This window comes from Sarcophilus harrisii, chromosome 3, assembly GCF_902635505.1.
Source record: "Sarcophilus harrisii chromosome 3, mSarHar1.11, whole genome shotgun sequence".
NCBI lineage: Eukaryota > Metazoa > Chordata > Mammalia > Dasyuromorphia > Dasyuridae > Sarcophilus > Sarcophilus harrisii.
In genome coordinates this window covers 540,333,570-540,349,746 of record NC_045428.1, presented here as the reverse complement: position 1 = coordinate 540,349,746, position 16,177 = coordinate 540,333,570, and the positions used below count along the sequence as shown (strand labels likewise).

The window sequence follows — 16,177 nt, the reverse complement described above, 5'->3', positions numbered from 1 at the left end:
CAGTATAGAGAAAGCCTTGGGGGATACCCCTGTTTAATAGGAATGACCTGGATGAAGATGCAGCAAAAAAAAAAAAAAGACTGAGAAAGAGCAGGTCAAAGACATAGGAGAGAACCAAGAGAGTGATATCACAAAAATCTGGAAAGAAGAGCACATCAAGAAGTTAATCAGTGTTGTCAAAAACTGCACAGAGGCCAAGAAGAATGAGGACTGAAGAAAACACCATTAGATTTAGAGAAAGCAGTCAGTTGAAGGATGAAGTTGGAAAACATGCTATAGAGAAGCAGTGTCAAACTCAAATAAAAATGGATACCTACTAAACACATACTGATTTAGAAAAACAAAATAAAATTATCTCTATTGTACTGTACTTTCATTTATTAAGAAGATCAGTTTCTATGGATTTAATTACCATCTTTCTGTTGATGATAGTCAAATCTACCTTTCCTGTCCCAATCTATCTGCTGACCTCCAATCTTACTTCTCCACTTGCCTTTCAGACATCTCAAACTTGTTATCCAGTAGACCTCTTAAACTTTACTATATCCCAAACAGAACTCATTTATCTTTTCCCTAAATCATCCCCCTCTCCCATTTTCTCTATTACTGTAGAGGATAATACTGTTCTCCTAGACCTTTAAGCTTATTATCTTGGAGTTACTTTGGATTCTTCACTCTCTCTCACCTCCTATATCCAAGTTGTTACCAAGGCCTGTCAAGTTCACCTTTCTAACATATCTCAAATATCTCTTGAATCCATGGACACTCGTTTCCTGGATGTTCCATGAACAAGACACTCCATCTCTCAGCTCCATGCATTCTCTCTGGCTCTCCTTTATACCTGGAATGCTCTTCCTTCTCCACTCTGACTACTGACATTCCTGGTTTCCTTTAAATTCTAACTAAAATCCCACCTCTTAAAGGAAGCTGTCCTCAATCCTTCTCAATTCCAGTGCCTTTCCTCTGTTAATTATTTCCTAATTATCCTGTATATAGTTTATTTTTATATACTTGTTTGTATATTATCTCCCCTGTTAGACTATAAACTCCAGGAGAAAGTGATTGTCTGTTGCCTCTTTTTGTATAACTTGGGCTCAGTAGTCTCACACATAGAAGGCACCTAATATTTTAATTGAATTTCCTTAAAACATTTTAATATGATTCTGGCTATTTTCAAGAGTTTTGAATACTGTTGTATTTGATAACTCTGATTTAGAAAGTTAAAAGTGAGAAGACAGGAAGTTGAGATACATATTATAGATGGTTTTCTCAAGGAGCTTGGCCACAAAAGAGTAGAGGACTGTAGGTCTATTGTAATCTTTTCAGACACATCTAACTCCTCATCACCCATTTAGGGTTTTCTTGGAAAACATAATAGTTTGCCATTTCCTTCTCCAGCTCACTTTACAAATATGGAAACTGAGGCAAACAGGGTTAAATGACTTTCCCAGGGTCACACAGCTAGTAAATGTCTGAGGCCAGATTTGAACTGAGGTCTTTTCTGACTTCAGGTCTAATTTTCTATCTACTATGTTACCTAGCTGCCCCTATGGGTCTATAGCTATTCAGGAATGGATGAACTAAGTAGGAATTTTTTAAACTGGGGAAGACTTGGACGTTCTTGCAGGTGGTAAAGAAGCACCAGAAGACAGAGAACAAATGAAAATAACAGACTGGGAATAAAAGAAGAGGCAATCAATCAGTATCTACATATATTTTTTAAGATGGTCAATGCAGGAATTTATTTTGTATGATTATTCATATTTGGTACAAAAGTTTTGTTTTCTTTTTTTTTTTTCCCAGTGGGGAAGGAAAGGGAGAAGAGAGTAAAATTAAATTAAATTTAAAAATAGGTGTGGGTTAAAAAAACTTGGAAATTTCTTTGAAAAAAGTCTCATTTCCTTCAAATTAAAACAACTCAGTCCCACTTCACACTTCTTAGATTGGTTAAGATGACAAGAAGAGATAATGATGAATAGTGGAGGGGATATTGGAGGAGTTGTGAATTGATCCAACCATTCTAGAAAGCAATATGGAACTATGGCCAAAGGGCTATCAAATTGTGTATTCCCTTTGTTCCAACTCTATTGGGCCTGTATCTCAAAGAGTTCATAAAAAAGGAAAAAGAATCCACATATACAAAAAATGCTTGAAGTACCCCTTTTTGTAGTGTCAAGGAACTAGAAACTAGTGGCTGAATAAGTTATGGTAAGGGGATTGTTATTGAATATTATTGTTCCATAAGAAATGATGAGCAGGATGGTTTCAGAAAGGCCTGGAGAGACATATATGAACTGATGCTAAGTGAAGTGAGTAGAACCAAGATAACAATGTACACAGTAACAACAAAATTAAATGACGATCAATTTTGAAAGACATGGCTCTTTTCAACAATGAGTTCATTTAGGCCAATTCCAATAGATTTGTGATGGAGAGCCATCTGCATTCAGAAAAAGGACAGTGAGGACTGAATGCAGATCTTGTGTTTTCACCTTTTTTTGTTTTTGTTTGCTTGCTTTTTTGTTTTTTTTCCCTTTTTGATCAGATTTTTTTTGTGTGTGTACAGGGTGATAATTATGGAAATATGTATAGAAGAACTGCACATGTTTAACATATATTGGATTACTTGCTGTGTGGGGGGGGATGGGAGGAAAGGAGGGAGAAAATTTGGAACACAAGGTTTTGCAAGAGTGAATGTTAAAAACTTATCTATTTTGAAAATAAAAAGCTAGTATTTAAAAAAAATAAAAAAGTCTCACTTCCAAGATATATAAGGAACTAATTCAAATTTATAGGAATAAGATCCATTACTCACGAATGATAGTCAAATGATATGAACAGGCAGTTTTCAAAGGAAGAGATCTAAGCTATCAGTAGCTTTATGACAAAATGCTCCAAAACATTAACAAATTTTTAAAATGAAAATTAGCCCATTATGGCAGAAAGTAGGCATAGACCCACACCTAACACTGTATACCAAGATAAGTTTGAAATGAAAGGCATAAAGAATGATATTATAAACAAATTAGAAGAACATAGGATAGTTTATCTCTCAGACCTGTGGAGGAGGAAGGAATTTGTAACCAAAAAAGAACTAGAGATCATCACTGATCACAAAATAGATAATTTTGATTATATTAAGTTAAAATTTTTTTGTACTAACAAAACTAATACATATAAGATTAGAAGGGTACCAATAAACTGGAAAAACATTTTTACATTCAAAGGTTCTGATAAAGGCCTCATTTCTAAGATATATAGAGAATTAACTCAAATTTATAAGAAATCAAGCCATTTTCCAATTGATAAATAGACATAGGATTTTTCAGACAATTTTCAGAAGAAGAAATTAAAACTATTCCTAGTCATATGAAAAGGTGCTCCAAATCATTATTGATCAGAGATATGTAAATTAGCACTACTCTAAGATACCACTACATACCTCTCAGATTGGCTAAAATGACAGGAAAAGATAATGTTGAAAGGGATATGGCAAAACTGGGACACTGATACACTGTTGATGCAACTGTGAATAGATCCAACCATTCTGGAAAGCAATTTGGAACTATGCTCAAAAAGTTATCAAACTGTACATACCTTTTGAACTAGCAGAATTTCTACTGGGCTTATATCCCAAAGAGATCTTAAAGGAGGGAAAGGGATCCACATGTGCAAAAATGTTTGTAGCAGCCCTTTTTGTAGTGATGAGAAACTGGAAACTGAATGGATGCCCATCAGCTGGAGAATGACTGAATAAATTATGGTCTATGAATGTTATAATATTATTGTTCTATAAGAAATGACCAACAGGATGTTTTCAAAAAGGTCTGGAGAGACTTACATGAACTGATGTTAGGTGAAATAAGCAGAACCAAGAGATCATTATACATGGCAACAAGACTATACAATGATCAGTTCTGATGGACATGGCTCTCTTCAACAATGGGATGATTCAAACCAGTTCCAATTGTTCAGTGATGAAGAGAGCTATCTTCACCCAGAGAGAGTTCTGTGGGAACTAAGTGTGGTCCACAACATAGCATTTTCACTTTCTGTTGTTTTTTGCTTATATTTTGTTTTCTCAGGTTTTTTTTTTCCCTTCTTGATCCAATTTTTCTTGCGCAGCAAGATAACCGTATAAATATGTGTAAGGGTCAGGTCTTGTTCAGTGCAACAGAAAGTAAACAAGCAATTAAGCTTGAGAGCCCCGGAAATGATTTTTTTGAGTAAACAGAGACCATCTTGTTGCCGGGAACTCTGGCCACACTAGGATCACATCATTAACGGGAGGTGTCTCCTTCTCTGATTAGCTGTGCATATGACCTCATGGATCCTATTTAAGCTGTGGGAGAAGGAAATAGGTCCTCTTTGACCTGGTGTTCATTTGGGAGTCAGCAGGAAATCAGCTAGGAACAGGATGTGAACACGTGAATAAAAGACCTTGAACTTGCACATGGCTATTCTCTAGAGCTCTACCATGTATCTAAACCATCATGCCTATGAAAAGGTGACCAGAGATCTCTGAAGACCTCAGACAGAGGTAAGTTTGGTAAAATTGGTTTAAGCACTGCAAAAGACAGTGACCAGAGATTTCTCTAAGAGCTTGGGAATTAGGAAAGACTGGCAATAGTGAATGTAGAGTGGAACAAGGGTATTTGCAAATGTAGTGAATGCCTTGAGTTAACATTCATAAATATGTAAAATATTGGATTTAACATATATTTTAACATATTTAACATGTATTAGACTACTTGCCATCTAGAAGAGAGGGTGAGGGGAAGGAAGGGAAAATTTGGAATAGAAGATTTTGCAAGGGTCAATGTTGAAAAATTACCCATGCATATGTTTTGTAAATAAAAAGCTTAAAAAAAAAAAAAAGAATGCCTCCTCATTCCAAGTCCTACTGACAGAGGACTCAAAATCCAGAATAAGACATACTTTTTACATAGTCAATATGGGAATTTGTTATGCTTGACACATATGTTTCTTATGAGTTTTATTTCTCTAATTTTTTTCAAGGAGGGGAAAGTGGAAGAGAAATATGTTTTAAAAAATCTTTAAAGTATCTAAAATATACAAAATAAATTATTCTTTTTTTGGAATGGAGGGTACAAGCAGTCAAGGGGATCAGGAAATGCTTCATATAGAAGGTATTGATTGACCTCTAAAGAAAACAAGAGATCCTAAGAGGTAAAGACAATCTGGAAGTGTATTTTATTTTTTTATTTTAATTTTTTATTATTATAGCTTTTAATTTACTAATTATATGCATGGGTAATTTTACAGCATTGACAATTGCCAAACCTTTTGTTCTAATTTTTCCCCTCCTTCCTCCCATGCCCTCCCCCAGATGGTAGATTAACCAATACATGTTAAATATGTTAAAGTAGAAATTAAATACAAGTATACATGTCCAAACAGTTATTTTGCTGTACAAAAAGAATCAGACTTTGAAATAGTATACTATTAGCCTGTGAAGGAAATAAAAAATGCAGATGAACAAAAATATAGGGATTGGGAATTCTATGTAATGGTTCTTAGTCATCTCCCAGAGTTCTTTCACTGGGTGTAGCTGGTTCAATTCATTACTACTCTATTGGAACTCATTTGGTTCATCTCATTACTGGAGATGGCCATGTCCATCAGAATTTATCATCATATAGCATTGTTGAAGTATATAATGATCTCCTGGTCCTGCTCATTTCACTCCGCATCAGTTCATGTAAGTCTCTCCAGGCCTTTCTAAAATCATTCTGCTGGTCATTTCTTACCGAACAATAACATTCCATAATATTCATATACCATAATTTATTCAGCCATTCTCCAATTGATGGGCATCCACTCAGTTTCCAGTTTCTGGCCACTACAAAGAGACCTGATACAAACATTCTTGCACATACAGGTCTTTTTCCCTTATTTAAGATTTCTTTGGATATAAGCCCAGTAGAAACACTGTTGGATCAAAGGGTATTGCACAGTTTGTTAACTTTTGGGGCATAGTTGCTCTCCAGAATGTCTGGATATATTCACAATTCCACAAACAATGTATTAGTGTCCCTATTTTCCCACATCCCCTCCAACATGGAAGTGTATTTTAAGCATAGGGGTCTGTCAATGCAAGTTGCAGAGATGAGATAGATATCATCAGAATAATGACTATAAATAACATAAATGAAAGCCCTAAAAGGCAATTGGCTATTATTTACAATGATCAATCATAAACATAGAGAACAAGTGATAAAATATATTCCTTCTTTTCACTAAGGGAGATTACAGGCATAAAATGAGGAAACTATGTTAAAGATACTCTTCATTTATGTTTGGAGTTGAAAAATTTCTCTGATTATAATATGTTGCTTCTGACACGGAGGGACAACAGAATACTGGAAATAATTTTCACATACCAAAGCAATTGTTCTTCAATTCTTTCTACCTACTTCTTTCAATAATTATAATGCTGTCTGTCTTAGGATTTAGGTAACCTTCTCTATATATTTTAATCTGGCATATTTTGAGTTTCATTTTTAAAAATAATTCTAGAATTCTCTTTCTTCTGGTGATGTTATATGGACTAGGTCATGGGACACTATAATTTTCAAAAATAAAAAAATTTAAAAACATCCCAAATTGCAAAGTTTTTGGGTTTTTAAAGCATTTCTTTAATGGGGGGGAGCAACCACTTTGTTTCTAGTTCTTTGCTATGACAGACAGGTGCTATAAAGATTTTGGTTTTTTATTGGACTTTTGCTTTTGTCTTTGACTTCCTTACAATGTATTTTCAATAATTGGTTTGGTATCATTTTTCTTGATATCCAAAATGACATCACACTACTTTAAAGTGGTCTATATTCTTTATATATTGGAATGATACTCTTGAACTTTTGTGTGTTACCCAACTTCATTCAAACAAAATAGTTGCTGGGGAAGACAGAGGACTTAGATAAGATAGGCAGGATTCTGGTTCCTGTGGAGCTTACTGGTCTAGTAATGGAATAAACCAAAACATAATGAATGACAACATAGTATTCTAGTTAACAAATGCTTATTAGTATGTGCAAAATAATAAGCTAGATTCTAAAGATACAATGACAACAAAACATTCTCTGTCCTTTAAGAGAGAAAGTTTTTAAGTAAGGGCTGTTATTGAAAACCTTTGTGGAGGAAATAATGTTTGACTTGAGCTTTATTAAATGATTAGAAATAAAACAAGCAGAGGGAAAGAAGACATTCAAGACAGAAGAAAGTGAAACAGTAAAATGTAGGAAGGTTAGGGGTCAAGCAGTACATAGCTGAAGGAAATTAATATGAGAATACTAAAAGGTAGTGTTAAGAAATTGGAGGATCTTGAATGCTAGGCAAAGAAATTTTAAAAGAATTTCCAATTATATGTAGTAACAATTTTAAACATTTGTTTGGGAGTTTTTTGAGTTCCAAATTCTATCCTTCCCTTCCTTCCTCTTTCCCATCCCAAGACAGTGAGCAATTTGATATGTGTTATACATGTGCAATTATGCAAAACATTTCCATATTAGTAATATTATAAAAGAAATCAGACAAAAAATGAACAAAATAAAGTGAAAAACAGGCTAATGGTACACTATTTAAAAGTCCAATTCTTTTTGAACAGCAAAATAACTGTTTGGACATATATACTAATATTGTATTTAATTTATACTTTAACATATTCAATATGTATTGGTCAACCTGCCATCTGGGGGAGGGGGTGGTGGGAAGGAGGGGAAAAATTGGAACAAAAGGTTTGGCAATTGTCAATGCTATAAAATTATCTATGTATATAACTTGTAAATAAAAAGCTATAATAAATTTTTAAAAATAAAGTGAAAAATAATGTTTTTATCTGCATTCAGTCCATCAGTTCTTTCTCTGACTATAACCAGAAATGGAAAAATGGAATTATGTGAAAAAGTTCTCCCCCCACTCTCTTTCTTCTCCCTGTTCCCATTCCCTTTCTCTCCCCTCTTCCCCCAAGAAAAGAGAAGAAAGTTGCTGAAGAAAGTTACTAATATCATATTGATAACGGAAGACCAAGCAAATTCCACAAACATAGAAGGGCTGTTTATGTATCCTAAGTACATAAATACTATGCTTGAACGACATAATATATTTAATCTGGTCAATTTTTTTGTTTAAAAGTCCAGGATAAGGATCTATTGAGTATTTTAGATAACTGAATTAGAAGTAGGAATGTCTGGTAAATGCTATTCATAGAAGCATCTTGAGGTATCACAACAACTTTTTCTAATCTTCTGAGCAAGTATAGAAAGAATATTGCTCTGAAAGAAAATTTTCCTTGTATTTTAACTTCCCATTGAATCAAGAAGAGTCAGCTCTTCTTTCCTCTGAGCATATACTTATTTGCCAACAAATGAAAACAGCAAACTCTCTGTTCTAAGTTTTTAGTATTATAAAACAAAGTATTTGAAGCTAGATTAATGAACCTAAATATTTTAAATAGATAATAAGACAAGATAATTTCATTATTAAATAAAATATTACTCAACTATGATTCAGAAGCTTAAAATAATTTGTCTAAGCAGTTATTTTGCTCTAAACTGAGGCTTTTTCTATGTTATTGAGAACTGGCCTATGTCCAACAGAAAGAACCCTTCTAGGAAAAATTCCCTTTCACAGGGCCCCAGACCTTTGCTTAGACTCAGACCCAGCCAACACAGCTCATCACTTCCTTTGGAAAATATAAGTCAATTCTACATTAACAAAGATATACTCACCCCCTTCAAAAAAAAGAGGAGAGTTTTTTTTTTTTTAAGTACCATCATCTAAAGGTCTTTTCATTCATTTCATTAATTTTCAATCATTTCTTTATAACATTTGCAATCCTTTGAGTTGTTTTTAAGAAAGTTATTGCCTCAATTTAGTCTAGCATTAGTAAATAGTACAGCTACTAAAAAGATCTCATTTAAATCTCCCACAATTGTTTAAAATCTTATTAAATTAGTCAATCCTATATACATACCAACAAATTGAAACTGAGTGATTAATAAAAATATTTAGCATCAGAGAAATATTAAATCCATGAATTTCCAAATACAGAATGAATATCCTTTTCTTCTTAAATTATAATAAGCAAACCAAGAAATAATTGTATTCTATGCTCTAGTTGTATTATGTTTTAGTACTTATTAATTTATGTACATACTACATGGTAAGTATTGTATTTTGCACTGAGGATAACCAGAAGAAAAAAAAAAAAGTTTCCACCCTGAAGGGACTTATATTCTAGCAGAAAGTTGTTATGAGAATGATTCAATAAATCCAAAGTAAAAGGAAAGTAATCTTGAAGAGGAAGACTCTAGGACCTCCAGAGAGGAACCTCAGAAAAGATCTCCCTAGAATGGGGTTTTGAGCTGAGTCTTGAAAGAAGCCAGAGGTTCTAAGAAGAGATAAAGAGATAGCAAGTCACAGGCATCTGAGACAATGTAAAGGCACAAGGGGAAAGATGGTGTGTTACAGGCATCTGAGGCAATGGAAAGGCACAAGAGGAAAGATGAAGTATCATACAAGTAGCTTAATATGTTTGGTTCACAGTATGGAGAAAAGTAAAATGCAAGAAGATAAAAGATAGAAAAAGGTCAGTGTGTAAATTTAAATGATAAACAAGTAGCAAGCTGGTAGAGTGAATAAAGAGTTGAACCTAGAGACAGGAAGACAAGTTCAAATCCTGTCTCAGACAGTGATGAGATATGGGAGCCCGGACTCCCATATCTTAGTCTTGCCTCAGTTGCCTATTTGATTTGATTTTTCTTGTGCAGCAAGATAAGCGTATAAATATATATAAATATATTGGATTTAACATAGATTTCTACCATGTTTAACATATATTGGATTACTTGCCATTTAAGGGAGGGAAGAAGGGAAGGGAAAGAAATGTGTACATGAGGTTTTGCAAGAGTTAATGTTAACTTATCCATGCATATGTTTTGAAAATAAAAAAAAAACTTTAATAAAAAAAAAGATGAAAAGAAAGAAAAACATCCATGTTTAACTTAAACTATGGTATTCATTGATTTACTAGCTACTATTGACAAGAATCTCTGAAGTGCCTTGTCCCTCATAAAGTAGATGCAGCCAAGATCAACATGGAAGTTTGTGCTTTAGCTTATAAGTGAAAGCTATGACTTTTAGAACGGCATTTATATCAGGTTTTACTATTATTATTATTATCATTTATTAGCTGAGACAATTGAGGTTAAGTGACTTGCCCAGGGTCACACAGCCAAAAAGGTATTAAGTATCTGAGGCCAGATTTGAATTCAGGTCCTCCTGACTTCAGGGGTGGTACTGATATCAGGTTTAAATCAGTGTTGAGAAACAAGGACAATAGTGTGAGTAATAGAAAAATTGAAAGAATATGCTTAAGTTTAATGAAAATTACTAAACTACTCTTTTAAGGTAAAAATCCTCAAATTATTTTGAGAATTACTCTTTCCAAAAGCTGTATGGAAGACTGTAAGAGCTAATCTATAACAAAATATGTTCAAGTTTAAGGGCAATGATATAATGGAATACTATTTTCTACAAGAAATAATAAGCAATCATATTTCAGAAAAATCTGAAAAGACTCATATAAACTGATGCTGACTGAAGTGAACAGAATCAGGAGAACTTTGTACATAGTAACAGCAACACTATGCAGATGATCAACTTTGATAAATTTTGCTCTTCTCAGCAATACAATGATCTGAAACACTTCTAAAAGACTTGTGATGGAAAATGGTATCCACATCCAGAGAAAGAACTATACAAATCAAAACAATCTATTTTCAGTGGATTTTTTTGTTTTTTCTTGTTTTTCCCTTTTATTCTGATTCTTTTCATAATATGACTAATGTGAAAATATGTTTAATATGATTGCACATGTATCACCTATATCATATTGATTGCTGTCTTAGGGAGGAAGGAGGAAAAAATGAAAATGAAAATCTTATAAAAGTGAATGTCAAAAATTAATAACATTTTTAAAAGTTTAAAAGGGCAGAAATCTTACATCTATAATACTGCTTATGAAATTAAGATTTTAAAAAAACTTGAATACAAAAATCATGTGGGCATAATTCGTTGGTTAACCTATATAATCTTTAAAAGACTATATATAGATGTTTTTATCTTTGCCTGCAGCCTTTGTTGGCTTTTCTTTGAAAAGTCTGTGGTTGAGATTCATTCTTTTAAGAAGTCTACATTTCTTCAATGACAAAAATAAGAGACATTGATTTGAGGACAAGTTTAAGAGATAAGTTGATGGGACAGTAAAGCTAAACTCAGTAAGAATGAATGATAACAGTAAAATACATGCCCATTCATAGTTATAATTCTAGTTCTGGCTTTCGTTATTTCTCATCTGGACTGCTTCAATAGGTTTCTAACTGGTCTCCCTGTCTCAACTCTTTCTCCTTCAATCTATCTTCTTTATACAGCTGCTAAACTAGTGTCTTAAGTATACATATGATGTTTCAATGAACAGGAACTGCTTCACTTTTGTATTTGTATTTCCAGTGCTTCATAATACCTGATACATAGTCAGTATTTAATAAATGATCATGATTTATCAATTGATTTCATAAACAAATTCTTTCCACAAGTCCTGACTCAGCCAGCTCCAAAGGTTGGCTCCCTGTCATAGTTGTTTTCTACTCAACTTCTTTTTACTGTTTTGAAAGGCAACACTGCTCATAATTTTTTATCATCCTTGAGATGCTTTACAAAGGAATTTATAATTAAAACTACCATTTCTATTGACAACTTCTTAGTGGATAAGATTCAGTATTTTCTGGCTGACAGCTTCTGATGTCTTTCATACTCTACATTGTGGGGACTGTTTTGCTCTGTTTATATACCATGTAATGGTAATGGTCAAAATCAATTAATATCTTTGCTTTTAAAAGGTTATCTTGCTTTTTTTTTTTTAAGGGAGGAAGAGGAAAGAATGAAAGGAACTCAGATTTTTTTTTAAGAGTTTGAATTGAAATTTTAGTAATTATATCTGGTGCCTTAAACCATACTTTAATCTTGGATAGTTTTCTTGCCGGTACCAACTAACTAATTGTGCTAAATACAGAGCTCAAGTCCATAAAAAAACTTAAATATTAGTCAAAATATTTCATCTGAAACAGGATTGAAGTTTGTGAAAATGATTAACAAAATAAATACAATTATAATTTTTTTCTTTCGAGAGCCATACAATACAAAATAATTCTATAATTGCAATTTGTTTTCTAACCACTAATTAAAACAATTAACATGTACTGCAATTCTTATTTTAGAGCATTTCAGAAATTCAGAAAAATAACAGAGTATAATTGTGGTACTCAAATTATACTTCTAGAGTAGGAAAATGACCACAAATAGGTTATTATAACACTCTAGGTGACCGCTTATCAAGGAAGTTGTAGTTGGGATCTCTAGTTCAGACAGGTTAAGAGTTAGACTAGATCAGAGGCTGCAAACATAGAACCTGCAGGCAGACCACGATACTTCCAAGTGCAGCCAGAACAAGAATAAAATGTTACTGAGAAATATTTAGCAAAATAAACTACATATAAATATAAATAATATTCATCTGTGGTTTTCTAAGTCAATGCATAGCTCACATCCACAGGTATATTCTGGAATAAGTGTAAGATTTTGTTTGACCAATAACCAAAGGTGATTATTTAAAAACAATGTTATAGTTATTTTAGTTCCTTGACTTTTGAAAATGTATGTATAACCATATAAAGTCATTCTCTGTTTCATGATGCTCAAGCATATGGAAAAAGTATATATTAACCACTACCTCTGCTTTCACTTAAATGAGGATTTTTTCAGTATTGGTATAAAATAAAAACATTAATGGCAAAAACATAGTATAATTTGTATTGAACTGAACTTCCGGGATGAAAGGCTAAGTTAGGAGAAAATATTTTAAGGAATTAATTTTAAAAAGCAGATTATTTGTATAACTTTACACATATACAGAAAAATTGAACTGGAAAATTTGAACTAGATTATGTAAAGAATTTAAAAAGGGGAAGGGGATCAGCAGAAAAAATTTCAGGGAAAAAACCCAGACATTTTTTGCTTTTACCTAAAACAAAAGTGAAAAATATTTGATTTAGAATGCCTTATAAGATATTAAAGGTAAAGTGCTCATATATTACTATTGGGCTAAGTTTAAAACCACATGATAAATCAAATACAAGATATAATAACTGATATTTATGTAGAAGTATAGCATTTGCAAAGCATTTTACATATTTATATTTCAGAACAATGGGAGCAAGTTCTGTGGATATTGTTCCTATTTTGCAGCATAATCCCTAAATTTTTTTTATTCTAGCAAAATCCCTTGCCCATAGTAGGTGCTACTGTTTATTGATTTTGAGCCTCAATTTCCTCATTTGCAAAATGACAATAATAGATAGCCCCTACCTCCTAAGGTTGTTATGAAGATCAAATTAGATAATGTATCTAAGTCTTTGCAATCTTCAACAGCAAGATGCTTGAGGGAGAGGAATTTTTGTTCTTAATATCCTCTGTATCTAGTACAAACACTTGTATATTACTTCAAATTTAATAAAATGGTTACTGAATTTTCATAATCACACCAAAACAAGTCTGGTGCTAAAATTCTTGTAGAAAAATTATATATATTATACAAATCCAGGTAAACAAAATCTCATTACAAGATATTGTAAAGGCAATAAAATAACATCTTAAGAGTAAAAATTGTAGTCAATGAACTTGGAGATGGAAGGCTTTTTCTTTCTTCCTCCCTCACAATCTTTGCTGAAAAAGAATGTTTTCTGCATTTGCTGGATGTTGTGGTGGGCACTATGCCCAGAAAAATGAAGCAATTTGGTTTTACTATAATGTTGGTTTCTTCTTGTTCAAGTTTTTTGCCTGTTTCTAAAACAGGCAAAGAGTAAATTCAAAGCTCAGCAATTTGTAGCTTCATTTATGATAATTATCTAAACAGTAAGTCAAATTAATTTCTGGTTGCTTGAATACATCGAACTTTTAAAGTTAGATTTTCCAAATATGGTCATTTTAGAAACAAATCAAGTTGGACGTACATTTTAATATTCTACACAAAAGGGCCGTTTGATGAAGGTGGAAAAATAAAGTATTGCCCAGGTTTCAACTTTCCCCCAAAGTAAAATCTCTAAAAAGGGTCTATTTACATTTAAAACAATTTGGTAACAAATTGACACTTTTTTTTACAAGAGTTTACACAGGTTTAAAGACCCTTTCCTTCACACACCCACACAAATTAAGCGATTACAATGTGTCAGGTACGCGGCAGAGCGCCAGAATACAAATAGAAGCAAAAAGAAACATAGTCCCTGCGGTCAATGAGCAGGTAGAGTAAAAAATCGAGTCTGTGCTAGGTAGGCCACATCGGCACGAACACAACTATCTTGAAGGGGTAACTTTGAAGCACTTTACAATGCTAAAAACAAAGAGGCGAGCAGTAGCAACAAGTATCATCTAGTATCACCATACAGTTTATACACTTTGCCAAAACTACTCCGATACATCCGTTCTCTCGATAATCCTGACAATACGGGGAGGTGGGCAAGAAAACTTAACACTGCTCTGGGAGACACACGCTTTATAAAGCCTGGTCTAAGAACAGATTCCCTTCAAAAGACGAAGTAATGAAGGATAAAGCCTCTCCAAAGGTGACAGGCTCCCGACACGGGCGGTATCGGCACCCACTTGCACGCACGCGCGCGCTCACACGCCCACACCCTCAGACTACTCCAGGGCTCCTCCGGGTGGGATGGAGAAGGGCGGACAGCTGCTGCTCCAGAAGTGACAGAGATGGGAGGCCCCCCGCTGGCAGCGTGACACACACGCCCAGGGACCCCGTGGGGACTGCCGGGAAGAGCGGCGAGCTCACGGTTGAGTGAAGGTTCCCACAGACCTCCCACGGGGAGCGCGCGGGGCGGGGGGAGGGGAGATGGGCGGCGCACTCACCTGCGGGACCGATTTCCATTCATGGAGCTGGGCAGGGCTGCTCTAAGAGAGACTGGGGCCGGGGCCGGCGAGAGAGGAGACCAAACGAGATGAGAAGCAGCTCCCGGGGCGGGGGCGGCGGCGGCGGCTCCGGCTCCTCCTCTGGGGCCCCTAAACCGAGATGGCAAATTGCCGGTCCGGGTCTGTACTCCTCGGCTCCAACAGCTCGGGGCGGGGACGGCCGCGGGCGCGTCAGCCGCAAAGACGCGAGCAGAGCGGAGAGGCGGGGTGAGCAGCCAGCCGAGGTCCGGAACTGCCGTCGCCTGCAGCCGCTGGCTCTCTGACTTGCTCAACCGCCACTGCCGCCGACTTCCCCGCCGGCGCCCCCCCCGGAAGCCCTCCAACGTCACTTCCGCAGCCAGTTCCAGCCTGCTGCCTCTGTTGCCTAGCCGCCGTTTACTCTGAATGAATACTTTATTCCGGCGCGCGCTCTAATGCTCCGCGACTGGGAAGGGAAAGGGAGGCGGCATGCGCAGCTCCCGGAAAGCTGACTTCCTCGTGCCGGAGGCGGGCGGGAACAGAGGGGAAGGGCTTGGGGGGGTGTGGGTAGGGACGGAGCGGACTGAATATGAGGGACACATGCGGAGGGGAGGGAGTGTGTCCTCTCGTCCCCAGGAGACCTGCAAGCGAGGGACAAATCCCACCGGTCTCAGGTGTGCCAGGGATGCGGCCAATCGGAATAAAGAAAATTCTGGGGGCGTGGTCTTCCTAGGGGGCCGAGCTCTCCCCGCGTCTCGTATTGCTCCAGGCTGACTGAAGGGCGGGGAAACATCGCTTTTTCAGACAGCCCCCCCCGGATGTCTTCAGGATTGGCTGGTGGCCAGGTCTGTCACCTTTTCGCGCCTCTCTCATTGGACGCTCTGAGTGTCTCCCCTACTGTTCATGCAGTTATACTTGGGGGTTGAATAGCAGGAACATTCTACCAACTGCTACAGACTGGCGGTTAACGGTCGCCCACCCACCGCCCCCGCGCTGGCGGGGCTGCCCAGTTTGCCCACTCAGCAGCTTGTCCCAATCCTGAGCGCCATGACAGTTTGTATTCTGTCTTCTCTTGGTGGGAAGGGCCATCAGCCCCGCCCCCATACGGTGATCCGTCTACGAGCATGATTAAGCGCTTATTATGTGCCCGGCACGATGCCAA

General features: G+C 36.0%; 1 protein-coding gene across 2 annotated transcripts in view; it reads right to left on the bottom strand.

Annotated features, from left to right (window-relative positions):
• AGO3 (argonaute RISC catalytic component 3) overlaps positions 1 to 15,968 on the bottom strand; it is an 85,796-nt gene extending 69,828 nt beyond the window's left edge. Inside the window, exon 1 of one of the 2 annotated variants that reach the window (XM_031962138.1) lies at positions 14,998 to 15,968. In XM_031962138.1, coding sequence (XP_031817998.1) covers positions 14,998 to 15,016 — 19 coding nt within the window. In that variant the 5' untranslated portion in view covers positions 15,017 to 15,968. The remainder of the gene's footprint in view (positions 1 to 14,997) is intronic. The other variant, XM_031962139.1, reaches the window with a different exon arrangement.
• Positions 15,969 to 16,177: the final 209 nt, after the last annotated feature.